The following is a 19,495-nucleotide window of genomic DNA, read 5'->3' on the forward strand; positions in this document are numbered from 1 at the left end:
TTATGACCTACACTTTTATGCTATATTCCATTGTAGAACACATTGATCTAGTACATATTGTATGATTTGTATCATTGCTACCAAGTATTAGCTCTCAAATATCATGCAGTGTAGCTGTGACCCTTTCCCTTGTGTCTGGGCAGTGGCCCAGTGTCTGATGTGCAGTTGACGATAAAACATTGTCCAATTAAGAAAACCTTTCCCCTGCTGACTGCTGGAACACTACTACTGTTCTTTCTTATGTAACTACCTGTTCTTTATTAGGTTGTTCAGCCTAGATTTACAGTCATACTTGGGCATTATATGATCAGTGACATAAACAGTTGTAGTCATTAAAAGAGCACAAGAACTGGATAGGTGGGTATGTTTGAGTTTCTACATAAAGAAAATCCAACACCTGAAATTTCTGTTGATGTATATTTGCCAGGAGTTATGTACTGTAACCCACATTAATCCAAGGCACGGTCATGCTCTCTGATGGCTATTTGTTGCCAAGTAAAGTGAGTGGGCATTGTAGTTGAAACCAGGGGTAAGTGCAATGACTCAAGTGCAGATTTGTGTCTCTGAGGGGCAACTGCAGTTACAATGTGAGGGGCTGAGGGGCAAGAAGGATTTGTAATGTTTCCTCCATCAGAAACACAACATAAGCCCTCATCAATGAACACTGTGTGTATACCACTCTTCAGACGTTTGTTAATTAACGACAGCTCAGTGCTGGCTCCGGCTAACCAAGATAAGACAGCACCTTGTAATGAACACTAACACATATGATAAACAATCACTTGCAATTAGCCTTGTGTTATCAGACACATCTGATGACGAAAATGATTGTTTTGCTATTGTCTGTTTGAAGTTGTATGTGTTGATAAGCTGTGTGTCTTTTCTTTCCAGTTCTGTATGGTGCCATCAGGGAACATGCTCACCTCATGTGTTATTCACCGAGATTCCCCCATGGCACAGTGAAAAGTTCACATGGCTTTTGGGTCAGAACCAAGGGCCAGACAATGTCAAGCACTGTGTTAGAGAGAGCGAGAGAGAGAGAGAGAGAGCGAGAGAGAGAGAGAGACTGACTATCTTTTTTTCTATCAATCTCTCTCACCATAGCTCTATAAGAGAATATTCCTCACATTGCACATTCAGAAGAACACACTGAAATGGCATAATGAAATGAAACCCAGTTCTCTCTCATCCAGAAGCGTATTTCCTTGAACCGCTGATTAGGGAAAGGGTGCATACACTGGGCACTGGGAATAGTCAATAACTATGTCATGGGACAAATAGATTAAAAGAGCAAAGCAAACTCACTGGGTTGTAGTTTGGATTTTTTTTTTTTAAATAGGATTTCTAAAAAGATTTAATGGATAAGGAATTCACTTAATGCATACATTGTATTTCAAATTTACATAGGACGGAAGCTTGTAAGATAATTCCACACATGGATGAAATCAAATGTTTATCTGATACAAAATTCAGTGCATGATTCTGACAGTGGCAGGGAGGACATTTCCATCCTAAGAAGCAGCAGAGAGAGAAGGAAAGTTTTGGAGTTTGTCACACAGGCTTTAAGATGTGAGGTGTTCAGACAAAACACTGTTCATCATAATCACCTCGGTTTTCTGTGCCAGTTACATGAAGAGCAATGAGAAGTAACCATGGAGAGTGAAGAAGATCAACATGGAAGAGGAAATTCTAAGAGATAGATGGAGCAGTATATATAGGTCAATATAGGTTAAAACTTCATCCCATTCAAATCAAAACCAAACCTGACCAAATGAGTATCATTTGTTTATGTTGTGTTTGTGCTGGTTTGTTATATATAAACATAGCTTTCGTCTGCTTGATTTTGGTGGGGAGAGTTGTACCATATTATGCATTAAATTCACTATACTGTCACTCCCTGCCACTGACGTACACTGACATAATATAATATCTCAAAAACTAAACACCAATCTAGCACAAAAGCTAACAGGATTCAAAGATTTCATCTCACAGAGGTTAATCAATGAAAAGAGACAGCACATCAGTAAAAGTAAGCAGACTTAATTGCCATGGCCTTAACCTAGGACATTCTGTTTTAGTTTTGCTTTTAATTTAAGGACACATGAGTTTGTAAAATGAAATTTGTTTGTGAACTGATTTAATTCTGTCTGCTAAATATGGATATGCTATTCTAAGGAGTAATGATAAGAGGACTAGCCATCTAATTTAATGTGTAATGATCAAACATTTTGAGGAAACAGCCTGTTCTTGTTAAGAAGAAAAAAGGCTTCAAGATGCTAACTGGTTCTCTGGCTTACTCATGTTCTCTATTTCAGTCCTTTTCACCTTGGCTCGGTATCAGTTCAGCTCCTTGTGTGAAAACTGTCATGTTTCATTTGCTGGACTACATCTCTGCAACATAACAGAAACATGTCTCCCAGTCCAATTGTTAACCTCTTAACTCAATGAAGAAAATATCTTATTACATCAGATGTTTTTATGGGACTGTGGCAGGATTTAAGTTTTGTTAAGAGTCAACAAAATGAGAAGACAGTTTGTATAAACACAATTCAAGAAGCACTTCATTAAACAACAGCACATACAGCACTTCATTAAAGAATATTATAGGCATTCAGAGAAAATGTGTTATTGTATGAAAATAAGGAAAATGGCAAACTGTCTATAAAATGTAATAAAATAACCACCTAAATAATTACTCAAAGTAGCAATGTGGCATCAGTTCAAAAATCATTAATAATAAAGGCATATCGTTTCAGTAGGGTAAGGTACTCAACTTGCAATGAGAAGGTTGCCAGTTCAAGATCCACCACTGTCAAATGGCCACTGTTGGGCCGCTGAGCAAGGCCCTTAACCCACAATTGCTCAAGTTGTATTCAGTCATAACTGAAAGTCGCTTTGGATATAAACATCAGCTAAATGCTGCAAATGTAGTTCACTTGTTTCATTTATTTGCTTATATAAAACATGTCTAATGATATAATTACACATTGGAAATATACATTATTTTATATAATACTGATCACCAATATCAACACTATTTCTTATGGTCGGTCTGTCAGTGCAGTTTTACTTCTTATGGTTAATCTATCCTCATGTAAAGAGAAGGAGCAATGTAAAATGTCTGGGTCATGTTAATTCTCCAAAACATTTTATAAACTGGATTAAATTATTTTATATGGGGTATACCAGCAAGCTTCTTTAGCAACTAACCAGATGTTCTGTTTGATTTATCCTATTGAGCAGGTCTTGCCAAGGGCTCCATGTGAACATCACAATTATTTCAGGTGTCTGGTGTGTCTGCTTTTTTTTTTTTTTTTTTTACATGAAATTACTGTAGACTTTTGTGAATCCTTATTTTTTATTTGTATTAATAATTCTCTTTTTTTCTTTCAAGTGTATTATGAGAACATTTTTGCTATACTAATTAGCAAATACACAGCACAGACAATGACATAATTCTTTAAATGGCATGATCAATATCACCAAAGGTGGATACATGATTTGGTGAACATCCCACAGATACACAAGACTGCCATAATTCATACAACATCTGCTCCGTGCGATACCAAGAGCAAGTAAATTGTGAAATAAGGCCTTGAAGTTCAATATTTTGATTAATGATATGAAAAGAATTCTATTCATATAATCTCTTTCATATAGATAATGAAGGAGCAGCCATGCAGGCTAAAAGGATATGAATAATGGTAAGATTCAATAATGCAATAATTCAAATATTTTCATACATTTTTGAAGCCTTGTTAAGATAGTTGACTTTCACAGGTTTATGCTCATGGAACAGAACAAAAAATGTGTAGAAATTGTAACTACAAGCTATGGCCTGCTTTCTTGAATAAACCAACATACAATTACACCAACAATATGTTATGTTCCTCATGCTCTGGTAAAATGAGAACATTTCCAGTGATAATAAAGGCCTGGTCAGACTGGTGATTGTGGGATCACCCTTAGGTCAACGACAAATTTTCTTTATCAGTATCCTTTCAGGTGAAATGTGATGCTGAAAAATGGTCAAAAGATTGATTCTACTGATAACAGTATATTCATCAAAAGACCTAAACAGAATCTATTTACTCTTTATAATTTATTATAACCACTCATTGTACTTATCAAGATGACTTATCAATATGAAAAAAGGTTTCGGAAAATTTGCACTGCATGATTGCCCAATGTTCTAATAGTTATTCATCCAGTAAACCAGCTGCAGAACAAAGTAGCTTCCTGAGGTATACTGCTACAGCAAAAATCTCATACTCATGCTGAGTTTGGTTTTTGGAATGGTAAATGCTGGTTATATGACTGTGGAACACTGGCAGGCACTGTGCAAACATTGTGGATAAACACCCCTCAAATCTGGGCTGACTGAGGTCTTATTCTAACAAATCAAGGATGTGTGATGCATGACACCTGACTGACTGTATCTGCCTTCATTGATGCCTCATCTTCCTTAGAACCCAAATTCTTGCAAGATCTGGTGCCAAGCGACCCTGGCAGTCTTCCACAGTTGCAGAACCATGGTTACATGCATAACCAGTGTTCTTTTTCTTTATTTTAGTCCATCAGGGTGGTACAAACATTATTAGAATGATATTCTACCACATCCAGCAGAGACTGACCCACAGACTTTACTTTAATGAGCCAATGTGCAAGCCTCTTCTTTGACAGTAAAGTGTCTCTGCTCCTGTCACCACAGCAGACAAAGAACTGGTCAGACCGGTGAAAGGCTGCAATTACAGATATGTAGAATTGCAATTCCTGGATGGCACAAAGTGATTAAGATCTAGGCCAGATGGAATGCCTTTATTTGGTCATATAAATCTGTATAGTGCAATGAAATGTTTCTTTTTGCATATCCCAGCTTCTTTGTGAGCTGGACTCAGAGCACAAGGCCAGGACCCCTGGAGCCAAGACAGTTAAGGGTCTTGCTCAAGGGCCCAACAGTGGCTGCATGGCAGAGCTGGGATCTAAACCCACAAGCTTCCAATTGATAGCCCACTTGGCTACTTCTGCCCCACTGATGTCACTACATCAAAAAAGGCACACATTGTGATTGGCTGATTAACAAACAAGAATGCAGAACATTTTGTATGCTGGATTGGGTTACTGGAAAGAGACCTTGGTCCAGCAAGCTCTATAAATATTCCAGAATGGAGGGCAATGGGTATTTAACAGGGACTATTTAGCATGGACAGAACACCAATGTGAAAAGATCACATTAGTACATTAATACTTTGCACAAACAGCATGTATCTGATGTTTTATATGCATGCAATAAATTGCACACTGACCCAAGGGGCCATATCCACAACTGGAGATGATCTGACATTACTAAGGGAAACAAAGGTCTTGCTGGCCAGTGGGTGGCAATAAACATCTCCTGACACTGTTGATGTTGAAGCTTGAGCAAAGTTGCACAGAGGAATGGAAGTGGATGGAAGGCATATAGAAGACAATCAGGCCCAATGTAGCTATGCAGTCTGTCTGGGCAAATCAGAGAGGACAGGTCCACCACAACTATTTTAAATGTGTCACATCTGGATGACTTCCTTGTGTATTCTCCAGTTCCCCTGAGTACTCTGATTGAAAAGTGCACTGGCTACATGATGGTAGTGGACAGGCAGGCGAACTACATGCTGTGAAACTAGCCTGGGAAAAAGCCAGTTTAGGTTGTTGGTGGGCTAACCAGACAGATGCTGACAACCTTGTGCCCCCTAAATAATTACTTGGAAAACTGCAAAGATGTTGTCTGTCCAAAAAAAGACACCTTTACCTTGTAAGGATTATGCAAAGCATTTCAAGAACAGGAGACTCACTGACATAATCTGGTTGGTGTGCCATGCCCCACCTCCTGCTTATGTCCTAACTGATCCAGACAAAATTGCAACTGGTGTGGGAAGCTTCTGTGCTGACAGACAAACACCACTGGTAAGAAAATCCATGCTTCTCTATAGTTCCAGGGTTGATACACAGAATGGCAACTCTTACCCAAGGGTGTCAATGTCAAGATAGATGGAGTCAAAGGTGTATAATCCAAATTTAGACTGGGTGCAGCCATAGCAGACCAAGTGAAATGATTGACACTGCCACACTCAGCATATTAAGCAGCCACAAAAGGAAGGTTTTGTCCTCTTAAAAGCTGTGTCAGACTGGGCAGGATCACTTTTGCCTGGAGAAGATTAGAGGCCATTATGAATTGTGAGTCCTGGGCCGTCCCAGTATAGTGTTACGTCTGTGTAGAAGCAAGCTTTCTTTTTCCTTTTCCCAGTTTACAACCCCAAGTTGTTGTGGGATGGGGCACACATGAGCCAGTCAACTAAGCATGGAAGTATCTTACCTGTAGACAGAAGTGGTGTTACAACAGCCTGTATGCATTGAGTGGAATCTCCAGCGACCAGCGAAAGCCCAAAAGAACTGTTACTGTAAACTTGTAGGCATTACCTTGAAAGGTGAACTGCTGAAAACATCTGTGTGCCAAGACACCAAGAACATGGAAATATGCTTCCATCAAATCTACTTCTTTGCAGTGGACCATACTAAATTGATAATCCTAGAATCTTTAGAACAATATTTAGTACAATTGCACATCAAATGAAGAATAAAACTAACACCAATGCTCAGAATACATTACACAGTAGTAATGGGTTCGTGCTTTATTTCAATGGGAAAATTAAGCACATTAGAGATAAAATTCATGTTAATGTGGCATCAGGTGGTTACATGAAGATCAGTACAACCGTGTCAATAAAGACTCTAGAATCCTTTACTTCTATCCAAGAGCCTGAACTAACATTTCTGATCTCACACTCAAAACCTTCCACCTGCTTACTAGATTTGTTGCCCACAAACTTTCTTAAATAAATTCTACCTGAAGTGATTGAAACTTTACTAAATTAACTCCTCCTTGAACATTGGCTACATACCTAAATCATTCAAATTAGCAGTAATCAGATCCGTTTTATATATATATATATATATATATATATATATATATATATATATATATATATACTCAGCCGACGTTGTTAAACTACAAGCTGATCTCAAACCTTCCCTTTATCTCCAAGATCCTAAAAAAAAGCTGTAGCTCAGCAGCTAAACTCATACCTGAATCAGAAACAGATATATGAAGTCTTTCAGACAAAGTTTAGGCCTCATCATAGTACAGAGACAGCACTGATTAAAGTAGCCAATGGCCTGTTGATGGCTTCCAACCAGGGTTATGTCTCTTTGTTTATATTGCTTGATCTCAGTGCAGCAGTTTACACCACAGATCACAACATTTTACTAAATTGTCGCAAGAAATGCTGTTGGGATTTGCCCTTTTTGATGATACTCAGTTATATGTCTCAACCAAACCAGAGGACAAATATCAAATATCTTTATACTATTGAGGACTGTGTAAAGGATATCAGACACTGGATGTTGAGAAAATTTCTCACTTAATCCTGACAAAACAGATGTCCTTCTATTAGGCCCACAGACAGCTAGGACTTCACTCTCTAATTACATAATAAACCTTGATGGTCTCCCAATCTCACATTCTTTAACAGTTACAGATCTTGGTGTAATTATGGATCCCAGTCTTTCATTTGAAGATCATGTAAATAATATTTCTAGGGCAGCCATTCTTTACCTCAGGAACATTGCAAAAATTAAGAACATGCTATCTTCACATGATGCAGAAAATTATGACCTGCCAGGTCTGCTTAGATCAAAAGATGCAGGCTCTTTACTAGTACCAAGAATAAGGAAATCTACCCCCCCCCCCCCCCAACAACCCAGCCAACTACTTCTTCATTGCACTAGACAGACGTTCTCTTGCAAGATGGGTTTTGGGCACATGTACAACCACATGTACACCCAGACTAGGACTTCTAGAAAATCGGAATAGGCATTCATTGCTTTTTTTTTTTTTTTTTTCTCACTACTTATTTTTCTATTTATTGTTTATATTGTTGCTATTATGGTGTCTGTTGTTGGCCAGTGGAGGAGCGCCCCCCCTTTCCTTGGCTTGTTCACTGGGGTCTTGGACTCGGACATGTGTAAAGCTGCTTTGTGACAATGGCTGTTGTAAAAAGCACTATATACACACACACACACACACACATTTTTGACTTTGCCTGCCAACTTTTGATTTGCTTAAAATTAAGCAGTGACAAACAAACTGACCAGTATGATAGTATGATTGTATTGTGTGTGTGTGTGTGTGTGTGTGTGTGTGTGTGTGTGTGTATATATATATATATATATATATATATATATATATATATATATATATATATATATATATATATATATTTCTTGAAGAACACTTGCCCTTGTTGACATTGCTTGCTTTAAGATACAGCATGTATGTTTAAAGATAAATTACATTTCATAACCCCAAATAAAAGCATATTTAAATTGCTTGTTTTCACAATTCTTTTAGCTTTAATTTTGTGCTTAACTTTTTAATTTGTATCATTTGCTAGCAAAGTTAGAAAAATAACACAGACACATAGATATATTTAAGAACATGTTGCCCTTGTTGATACAACTTGTTTGAGCTACGTCCCACAAACGTTCCAGTACTCTGGGATCATTTTACACTGGACATCCCAGAACACGTGAGCTCCCAGTTAGTGAACAAGCCGTTTTGAGACACCCACAGACGCTGATTGGGGTCGCTGGAAATTACGCAACTGGTGGGCAAAACGTAAGCAGTGTTTACAAACGTGATGTCGAAGCGTAAAGTCATGTGTCTGGTTTGCAAATAAAGTTTTTGAATATGATATACAAACGTTATTCCAAAACGTAACAAAGTCTTTGAGCGATGGTACTTTGAGCCCGTCATAGGCGATGGAATAAATGACGTTTGTATTGCGCGTTCCAGAATGGAGGCTTCAGCCAATCACAGTTTGCGTTTGGATGTCAGCTCTGAAGCGCGAAGAGTTTAAACACTAAGAATGGTAGCTAGGCTAGCTATTTACTTAGCTAGGTAGCTAATTTAGGAAATGGCGATTTGAACTCGTAAACCTTATCGCTAAATACTTTTAATTTTAGTTGTTATTAATAATAATTATTATTTTATGGATAAGTTATTAAATCATTTGGCCAGTTTGATTATTAATATTTTACAGCTCTCTTAACAGACTAATGTGCTAAACAGCTAGATATCGCTAAGTTAGCTATGTAGCTACCTAGCTAGCTAGCTACAAATAGATAGCTAATAATCCTATTGAGACAACTAGGGATGTTTAAACTCTTACGCTTGTTTTGTAGGGACCGTATACGTAGATTTAACTTATATTGGGTATAATTAATACTGGCTATGCATTCTTAACTGGGAAGTAATGGCCTCTTATAATGTGGTTTTCGCTATCGATGTGGATTATCGGTCAGAGCATCACAACTTCTCGAAAGATAAGTATCAGAATTGTTTGAAGCAATGGATATTGAGATTTCTTCTTACCTTGGGCAGTAAGTATGGATTTGAGAAAGTGCGATGGGGTTATACGTTTTTCCATTCAAAAACTGTAAAACATGGAAGTCTTATAACAAGAGGCACCGATTTCAAAGAACTTCACGAGAAAGTCTTTAGTGATTTTGAAGAGGAATTACTCGCAAAATTTACTGTCAGTGAAAGGACACCTGGTGAGCAGTGTAAGGTTCAACATAGCCAGGCGAGTTGTGTGCAAAACACTCTGAAAGAAATTCTTTTGGATTTCCAATGGGATAGGCCGGACATAACCTCTCCGACGAAACTGACAGTGCGACACAGGAGATCAAGCCGCAACACCAAAAATATTTCGCTGGCAGATGATGAACTTTCATGTCTTGGGAAAAATGTTTTGTTTGTGGTGTCTGAATGTCCATATTCCAAGAGAGATTTGGAGGCGTTCTTGTTATTACGCAGCGGTGACAGCGAAAGTCACACAGACTTACTTGAGCTTGTCCTGCCAAAACGACTAATAGACATGATCATTCAAAGGAACATTGTCCTTCATTGGGCTGATAGCGGATCTTTAAAGGTTAGTTGAGAATCGTTTTACTTAAAATTATGTAGTTTATAGTCCATAATATGCAATCTTTTTTTGTTTTTGTAACATACTGCATTTTTTAACAGGTTAATAATCGGGTTGGTGATTGCATGGGCTTAAGAGCTATAATGGAAGTTCTCCAGTTGGTAGCAGGAAAAGTGGTTCCCATGCTGACCCCTTGTTTAGCCCTGAACCACACAAACCTTACTCTGAGTACGGTGAATGAAGAAGCAATATGCACTTTTCCATCTGGCTCAATTACTGGTTACATTTTGTCTTCAAAAAAGACCCACCAGCGGGCTTTTCCAGCCCTTGAGGGAACTCTCTGCTGGGGTGCAGGTGACTAATATTGACACAGATGTGTCAGTTTTGTTTCATTTTGACATCAATAATAACCTTGAACACTAACACAACTCTTTCGTTGTGACACCAGATGAAGGCACACACGCTTGCAGTGTGTCACTTGAGCCTGTGTCATGTGGACAGAAGCTTCTAAGTGCTCCTGTAGAGGTGATGCTCACAAGTGTGCTGCATGGCTTGGACTCCTGCTCTTTCAGTCAGTTGGCATCAGAAAGCTGGGTCTTACTGTGCCCAGATAAACCGGAGCAGGAGCGCACATTATTCCAGTGCCTCCTGAAGGAGCTGTCCACCCAGGCCTCTAATATGGTAATATTATCTTACATTTCTGTGAATAAAAGATCATTTAAGAAATGGTTCCTACCTGGAAAACAACTGTGGTAAGTTTTTTAAAATGCTGTATGCGCTTTCTGTATTTTTTCAGCTGGCGGAGGTGTATGAAGGAGGGAGCATCCATTCTGCAGTTTTGTCAGTGCTGTCCCCACACACAGTTCTTCTGACAATCCTCCAGCCTCTGGTCACACAGAGCGAGGAGGTGGTGGACATGAGCCTCGTTTCCTCACAGACTACACAAGACCCTGTGGATTTGCCTAATGTAGTCAGTAGTGTTCTTAATGCAATGTATGACATCATGAAGGATGATGAGAGTTCAGGTGGGTATTGGAAAGATCAGCCATCACTCATCAGTTATTAAATGTGATGATGTTGAACTGTTTGTTAACTTGGCCTCATTCATGTCAACTTCTTTGCTGTGACACCGCTATGAAACAGTTAATTGATGTTGCTTAACTGAGCATATAATGCGTAGAATGAAACGGGCCGCTCAGGAAAGAGTACGTGTACCTAATAAAGGGCTGGTTCAGTGCATTTTAAAAACAGCAACCTTTGTTCACCCCAGAACAAACAAATCAGCCTCAGATTCCTGACTGGGCGAATCAAGAGCTCCAGCAGTGGCCTAATCTGAAAACAGATTTTACAGAGGGCTGGTTTCCTCTATCTGACCAATCTGGGATTAGCTGCCATTTGATGGAGTCAATGAGGTATTTCTATTTATTTTAATTGTATCTATCCATTTTGCAAATAAATAAATACATTCATTACCTTTTCTTGCTCTTAAAGCCAGAAGTTGGTTGTTTTTGGTGCTGCTGCTGCTAAAGTATGTGCTCCTGGCTACTAGGCTCCTGCATGCTGCTCCTGAGGAGGAAATTCAAAGAGAGTTCAGTACTGAGCTGGAGCTCACCCACAGCCTAGCAGAGTTCTATCAAAATAATACAGCTGGACCAAGCACTGGCCCCAAAGGCAAAAAAAGTTAGTACATCCATAATATCAGATCATTTTATTTAATACACCCACATGTGTTTATTTGAATGTTTATATTACTATTATAAATAGTGTCAATAAATAATAAATAGTAATAATAATAATATTGCCACTGCTGCCTTTGGCTTGCTCGTTAGACTTGCTTTGTGACTTGCTGTTGCAGAAAGCATTATATAACTTAATTTAACTTTGATTATTAATAATGTTAATAAAAATACTTTAGTCTGGACATGATTAACATTTGCCTGCTGGCTTAATTGAGACAATTGTGAGGCTGAAGTTTGGAATGACCTTTTGCTCAGTAGGAGGTGCTCAGCATACACCAATGAGGCAGAAGATGAAGACCATGAGTCGCTCTCTGCAGATGCTGAATTTTGCTCGGTTCAGTGTGAAGGCGCAGAAGAGTCAGGCAGAAACGGACTCCTGCAGCACAGCCAGAGGAGCTACGAGACGGAGCACAAGAGGCGCTGGAGAACGAACCACAGCAGGGGCTATGTGTAAGGAAGGGGCATGGGAAGCTCATCTGTAAACTGATCCCTTTTGTGTGTGTGTGTGTGTATGTATTTGCTGAAACTTTTAATGAATCTATTGATTCCTTTGCAGACTTCAAAAGTGAAGAGGAGCTGCTTTCCCATTTGAAACTAAGTTATCAACAGGCAGTAGAGGATAAGAGCGCGCCTCTTCTTACACAGGTGCAGGGTCTGCTCTCGCTGGTGATGACCTTCATGAGGAGTAACACTGGTGCAGAGGTGGGAAAGAAGTGCATTTATGATGGTTGAAAGGGTAGTTAATATGTGAGATGTGAAATTATGTAGTGTCAAGGTCAGACACCATAATTCATGAGATTGGAATAAATTTGTCTCCTTCCTCAAACAGTTCAACATTTTAAACACTGTATTATTTTTGTATAAATGTTCTATACAATAGATATTGCGTTATATACATGGTATAAAATATGCAATATTTATGATTACAAAAATGAAATTAAAAAATCTAAGTGATAATGTTTTAAGCAATTGGTAATGATGATAATTTTTTGAGTAATTGTATTCAACACTGTTTGTAGCTTGACTGAGGTTATGGATATGTCCTTAAAAACAATTAACAGTTTCCAGTACTTTAAATTGTGTACAGTGTGGCTTTAACAGTTTGACAACTTAATATAGGGTTTTACTCTTGTTGTTGACCATTCGTTTCATCATTTGTCCTGACAGGCTTCATTCTCAGATTTAATCAAGATGAACCTCTTGAAAAGTGCTCAGTCTGTTCGTCAAATCTATGGAAGTGCTCCAGATTCTGACAATAAAATCAGAGAGTATGGGCTGTCAACATTTTAAATCTAAAGTTTTTATATGATTATAAGAAGTAATGTTAAAACAATTATTGCCACCCTACTACTCTCTAATGCAATCTCTAATCTTTATGAAGTTGTCAGCTGCAAGTAGTTCTCAGACTGGAGCTGTGTAGGCAGTCGATTTCAGATCAGGACCCAGATCACATGGAACAAATGGTGGAGGAGGTAGGAAAATGTATTTTGATTACATCTTGGTTTCTCAAAGTAATCAGTTAATAGTTGATGGTTATTTAAATAATTCTGTACAGAAACACTCATCACCTTGGGTTGGTATGAGTGCTATATTGTCACCCAACAATATTCAGCCAAAAGCAGCTCTGAGGTCAGAAACGAACCTTTGAAGAGCTATTGCACAAATTATGCATGGTAACAGACAGGCTATAGTCTGTACACCTGCAAGCTGTTTCTATTAAATAAATATCTCTAGTAAAATGTGTTGAATGTAATGGGGTATAATTGAAATTTTACTTGAATATAATGTACCACAAGTGATCTCCTCCACTGAATTTTTACTTAGATGGCTGGTATGCTACGCATAATATCTTTGACAAATGATCCTGTTTACCTCTCCAAGTTCATGAAAGAAGAGGTTCTGCCATTGTAAGTGCTTGCAGAGTCTTGTAAAGGAAATTTTTAAAGTTAAAACAAAAATGGATAGTGTTAGAAATAATGATAATGTCCTCACCTGTTATATTTCATAGGTACCTGAATGGCATTCCTAAGGTGCTGGCAGACATATACTATAGTCTTGGCAGCCAGCTGCCTGAGGAACTTGCTGCCGTCCTGCCCCCTGACTTTTTGAGTGATGACTCAATTGCCAAGGAAAGTGTTTCTGTAAGCCCCTCGCCACTGTCCACCATTCAGAGCACAGGCTCTAATGCTGGAGATCGGCTTGAGGAGTTACGCAATCGCTCTGCTAAAAAGAGGAGGTGAGTAATGGACATGGCGTATGTGCACATAATGCCATGTTCACATGCTTACTTGTACCAAAACAATACATTATGCTGTTTAATGTTCAGAACCAGTATGCTTACACGTCATAAGAGCTTGACAGAGGCCCCACAAGCCCTCCGGCAAATAGAGATGCCCAGGAGATCAAGCAGACAGGTCAGTGTAAAACAAAATGCTTATTTGTCCAGAAATGTGCAGACATTAAGTTTACTTTCTGTTTCAAAAGTGGCTGGAGTCATTGGCGTTGGTGTTCCTCTGTCTTTACAGGCAAAGCCAACAAGGTGTGTTCCTTCAGAAAGGTTTAGTGTGGGAAGTCAACCACCTCAAAAACGAGCAGTTCAAGGTAAGTAATGCAAAAACGTCTTCTTTCTTCCAATGTACAATGATCACTCTAGTAAACACCTGCTGATGTTTTACACAGAGGTGACAAAGGTGAGAAGAAACCTCTTCAACCAAGAGACCATGTCCCCTTCAAAGAAAATGAAAATGCCCCGCAGCCAGTCTGTATCTGCAGTAGAAGGACTAAAGAAACGGAAACGATCACAGATGGAAGATGGTAGGACCATTTGCTTCTTTTGTCGAAGAATGATACAGCCTCATGCGATGATACAGATCTTGTTAGGAGAGGTTTACCTTTGAAATCCTTCTCTTGCAGATCGACATAGCCTGCTGACAAAAAAGGTTTCAGAAACACCCCTGCATAAGCAAGTGTCAAATCGTTTACTGCATAGACAGAAGAGTGGCAGGTAAGTTAATGTTAATACATTTTAATTATTTGTTTATTTACTTTATCATATTATTTGAATATTTTTAAGGGTATGGCACCTAAAAAAACATCCAGCAAAAATCAGTATGTCACTGTTTTCTTCTTTTTTAGGAGGTCTGATGAAACTGATATGTTTGTTGTTGAGGAGTCTCCTGTCAAACCTGTTGCTAGTCAGTAACTTTAATACATAACTTTTAATGTACAGTTTTATTTTCTTGACCAACATTTTCTTTATAAGAAATGTTCATTATCTTTTTAATAGGTTTGAGAAGGAGTCCTAGAATAAAAAGCCTTGCCAGGAGACATTCTAGTGTCTTCTATTCAAGCTCACAATCCCGGTCACGAAATTTGGACAGAGCATTGTCCTTGTCACAGCTCACTGCGTTAGAGGGCAAAGGTGAGCAGGAATGCCTCGGCATATTCCTTGTATGCATAGTTCTTTCTTACTAGAATGGCTCAAATGGCAAATAACTACTGATTATTAACGATTATTAGGAAGGACGTTGACATCCTCAGAGATTGCACCATTAGTGATATTTTTCTGTCTTTGTATTTGTAGGTGCTATTAATGTTAATACCGTTAAGTCTCCAATGAGACTTCTCTTTGGTGCTGCTCAGTCCCCAGGATGCCCTTCCACATCTGCCAGAGAAACCAGGAACACTAAAGAAGTCCAGCTTGGGTCTACATACTCTGGTTTTGAGGTAATGCATCTACCAATATACACAGTATTTATAAGCAGTATTTGGCATGAATTTCAGGGCCTTATTGAAAAAGAGAGTTTGGTCTTACTTGGTTGTTCCTTGCATAAATAAATATAGAATGTAAGCCATTAATATGCTGACACATTTATTTTTCAGAATCATGACAAAACTCCAAGAAAACCTCTATATAAACAGTCTGGTTCTGAAATTGGTAACAGAACTCCCCAGACCCCAAAGACTCCACCTTCCTCCAGAGCTAAAGGCTCTTTCCTCCCTAAGAGTCCAGGCTATGCTGTTGGAGAGAATGGGATGGTCTTGAGAGGGAGTCCATTTAGATCTCCAGCTGCAATGAGCCTTGTGTGGGAGATGCCAAAGAAAAGCCCAGTGAAGGGCATTCTCAGAACCCCAGTGAAGAACTTTATGGAATATGGTACCATTTCTGGGACTTGTCTTAGGAGCCCCAGCATGAGAACTCCAAGAAAGAGTGTCACCTGGTCTCCATCTCAACAGAAGTGTCTGCCAGAAAAAACATTTAAGGTTCCAGAGTCTCCTCAGTCCTCTACGAGATGCTCACCAAGACTAATGACACCAAGCAAGTTTTGCACTGTTCAGGTTGATGTTTTTAAAACTCCTGAAAAACTGTCCCAAAGAAAATTCAGGCTGTCTCCTGAAACGGCACAGAGAGGATCTGAAATCTCTGGAAACAAAGAACCCAAACTGATCCAGAGGTCAGACAACATGAACAGAACATTAAGCTTACCAGAGAAAGTTGACCCTCAGAGTCCTGCTACGCTTGCCATTGATCATCCATCACCAACAACACCAGAAATAACACCCAAGAAAAGCCCTGGACCATCACACAGAATGTGTACTCATTCTGAGAGAACACCTCCTAAACCTTCCCCTTCTCCACCTCATTATAATGAGTCTTTGCCTATGTATGACAAGCTGTTGAAACCAATTCTTAGGTCAGACACATCTGATAGTCGTATATTTGATAGCACCAATTGTCCAAGTACTTCATCAAATTGCACCAAGTTCAGTCAAGCCCTAGTTAGAGCTTCTCGGATAACAAAGGCTATTGAGAGACAAAATGAATCTACTCATGAAATGACAGGTGGGGGAACATCATCATCAGATACCCAACAATTGGACTCTTCCCAGTTTAGTGGTACCACCACAGAAGAGAGCATTGATATTGCAGAAGCCTCTGTAGTGAAGACAGAACTAAGTGGTGGAGTTAAGATGAATATAGCCTTCTCAAGGAAATCCTCTAGACCTGAGGGGTTTGAATTCACAGGCGCACAAACTCTATCTGCTGAAAATACACAAGCTATGTGTAGCTATGGTTTCCGTCAGACTCCAGATCGGCAGCAGAGAAAGGCAGCAGCACGTCTAGGATATTCTGGACTGCCAGTATTCTCCACTCCACAGGACTCTGGAAGACCTGCACATAGAAAGAAGACAGATGAACCCAATCCCCTTACGTATCAAGTAGAATTGGAAATGCAGGCATCTGGTTTGCCCAAGCTTAAGTTCAAACGCACTAACTCATTTAACTTGGATGAACAACCTGATTATGTAGCCAAAAACCTGACTCCTATTATGAATACCAAGTCATCAAGAGTTGACAGCCCTCTTGCACATTGTTCTAAACATCGAGAACCTTGCTGCTTATCCCCATCTCTTTGTACATATGGTACACCCAGGAAAGGAGGTGTTCAGACGCACATATGTCAGTCAATCACTCCTACGAGGCTTCCTGCTAATAGCCCTTCTCCTTTGGGTCCTGGGGAACATGTGCCTTGGACTCCATCTCCTCAGAAACGAGGTTGGACAACACCAGAGAACTTCAGAAGTTGGCCCCGCAAGAAAAGAGCAAGGACTGGAATGTTGGGGACCAAGGAAAAGGGCATCAAAGCAGAGTGCGATGTATTGGAGAATCCAGAGCTCGATGGTGTGTTCAGACTTCAGGGTGAAGAAGAAATCAAGGAGTCAAAGGATGTCCCTGCTTTTAAACATGCATTGGGTACAAGATCGAGGTTTAGCACTCAAGAGGATATGGATTTGTCAGAATCTGTTGTGCAGCTGGGGTCAGTTGGCTCAGGTAAGATATGGGTAGGACTGTTTTTTGTTTGTTTGTTTGTTTTTTAGCACTCCAGTTACTTTAGCAGTGTGTTTGACCAGGTGTGGGGGGACTACTGAAATGGTTATTAAAGCCCCAGTCAAGATATTATAGATTTATTTATTTATTACTTACTTTTTCATTATATGTAAACTCTTACCAAACAATAAGTGTAGCAGTCCTGCATTGGACACCACTGCTGCTGTATAACTTGACTTTTATCTTCATTTTTTTTTTTTACTTGTACTTTTTGCTTTTATGATTGATTGATTGTTCACAGTGGTTACACCTCCAAATTGTAAAATGAAGAAACCAGTGTCTGTCAGTGGGATCCTTGCTCTCACACAGTCACCCCTGTTATACAGAGGAGAAAAGGGCAGCGCTAAAACGGATACTACACAGACTGATGGTGAGATGATTTTAAGCAACTGTATTTTTTTTTCTTCAATTGTAATGTAATGGGGCTTAACTTGAACATGGAAAATCTTTTAATACATCATTTGTATGATGCATATTATTGACACACTGCTAGTGCTATAGCTGCCATGACATGCAATATAAATATTTTTTTAGCCAACACCATTACGTACTATTTATATCTAATTTTCATTATTCCACCTTTTAACTAAAATTTTTGCTTATCAGTGTAAGAATTTTTTTTAAGGATTTAGCACAGTTACCTGGGTAAGAACACTATCATGCAGTTCTGTGATGTTCAGTTGTTTTTGTTAAATTTCTTCCCCAGAATCAACTGGAAATTTGGAACTATGTGGTAATAAGGGTGTGTTTATGTTGGACGTCTCACCTTTTAGCCAACCACGGAGACACCAGCGATCTTCTAGAAATTACAGCCGCAAGAGACTCCTGGACTCGTAACACTTTGAGAAATCTAATTTTAAATGTATGTATGTCTCTTTTATCAGTGTTTGCTTGTCTTAATTTTCATCCTTGTTAAGGGATTTTTTTCTGAGATTTTTATGTGCCATCATCCATTATCCACTTTGTCCAAATGTCAGAATTTGTAAATAAACCTATGAATATCTATTCAACTCTAATCATCTATTCATATCATTTTATGATGTGTTTCTGGTTTTATATTTAAGCCTGTTTTGTTTTTTTGTTTGTTTTTTTTTAAGATTGTGGTCAACATGTACAGTTCTGTCTATGGATTGGATTTTGTAACATTTTGTAATTAAACAATGTTTGTGCACTTATTCTCTCCAAAGTAAGATTTCTTTTTTTGTTTTTCTTTCTCCTGCTTCATTTTTCTACTTTCACCATGCAAAGAAAGAACATTCTTTGCAGGTTTCGGTAGTGTAAAATTTTCTTTAATGATGTCCAAAAAAAAGCTGATTTGTCACAAAATCTATGCAAATTGATAAACAAAAGGGACATTTGGCCAGTTAAATAACTAGATGTTGATAATCAGTTTAAAAAGCCAATGATGCCATCGAATCCAATTATCATCATTTGAGAGCTTTGCAAGACCAGAAAGTGAATACATTTGTAATCACACATGAATGTACTAAAGATGTTTTAATTCGTAATAGTTAATGATTTGTTTCAGTAGAAATCAATGGAAATCGTCACTTAACTCAAATCCATATAAATGATGTTTAATCGTTTTTGATACGTAAATTTGCAATTCGCCCCAAGACCCGAATTTCTATAACTAGAGACTGGAGTTTAAGATTTTTGTCGCCATCTATTGAGGGTAAATCTATTGAACGGCATATCACAATGTATTTAAATCGTTCAGACCCATTCTACAACACATTTTGCCCTCTAGTGCATGAATGGGTGTCTAATTATTGTATAATAGAAAATAAATTAACGATACCTAAAAAAAACTAAAAGCTCATTCAATGTCGTTTGTTCTCTGA

The 19,495-nt window shown here is 38.6% G+C and overlaps 1 protein-coding gene across 1 annotated transcript; it reads left to right on the top strand.

Moving 5' to 3' along the window:
- The first annotated feature begins 9,260 nt into the window (after nucleotides 1–9,260).
- Nucleotides 9,261–18,817, top strand: ticrr (TopBP1-interacting, checkpoint, and replication regulator). The gene is made up of 22 exons (XM_027000943.2): nucleotides 9,261–10,028; nucleotides 10,124–10,376; nucleotides 10,471–10,703; nucleotides 10,819–11,047; nucleotides 11,293–11,434; nucleotides 11,572–11,702; nucleotides 12,020–12,211; nucleotides 12,318–12,463; nucleotides 12,929–13,029; nucleotides 13,143–13,233; nucleotides 13,586–13,668; nucleotides 13,770–13,997; nucleotides 14,088–14,175; nucleotides 14,287–14,362; nucleotides 14,441–14,575; nucleotides 14,675–14,765; nucleotides 14,897–14,955; nucleotides 15,048–15,182; nucleotides 15,345–15,487; nucleotides 15,644–17,594; nucleotides 17,893–18,021; nucleotides 18,358–18,817. The coding sequence occupies exons 1-22, from the start codon at nucleotides 9,351–9,353 to the stop codon at nucleotides 18,486–18,488; spliced, it is 5,445 nt and encodes a 1,814-aa protein (XP_026856744.2). The 5' UTR covers nucleotides 9,261–9,350; the 3' UTR covers nucleotides 18,489–18,817.
- The last annotated feature ends 678 nt before the right edge of the window (nucleotides 18,818–19,495 follow it).

Source organism: Electrophorus electricus, chromosome 2 (genome assembly GCF_013358815.1).
Source record: "Electrophorus electricus isolate fEleEle1 chromosome 2, fEleEle1.pri, whole genome shotgun sequence".
In the NCBI taxonomy this organism is placed as follows: Eukaryota; Metazoa; Chordata; class Actinopteri; order Gymnotiformes; family Gymnotidae; genus Electrophorus; species Electrophorus electricus.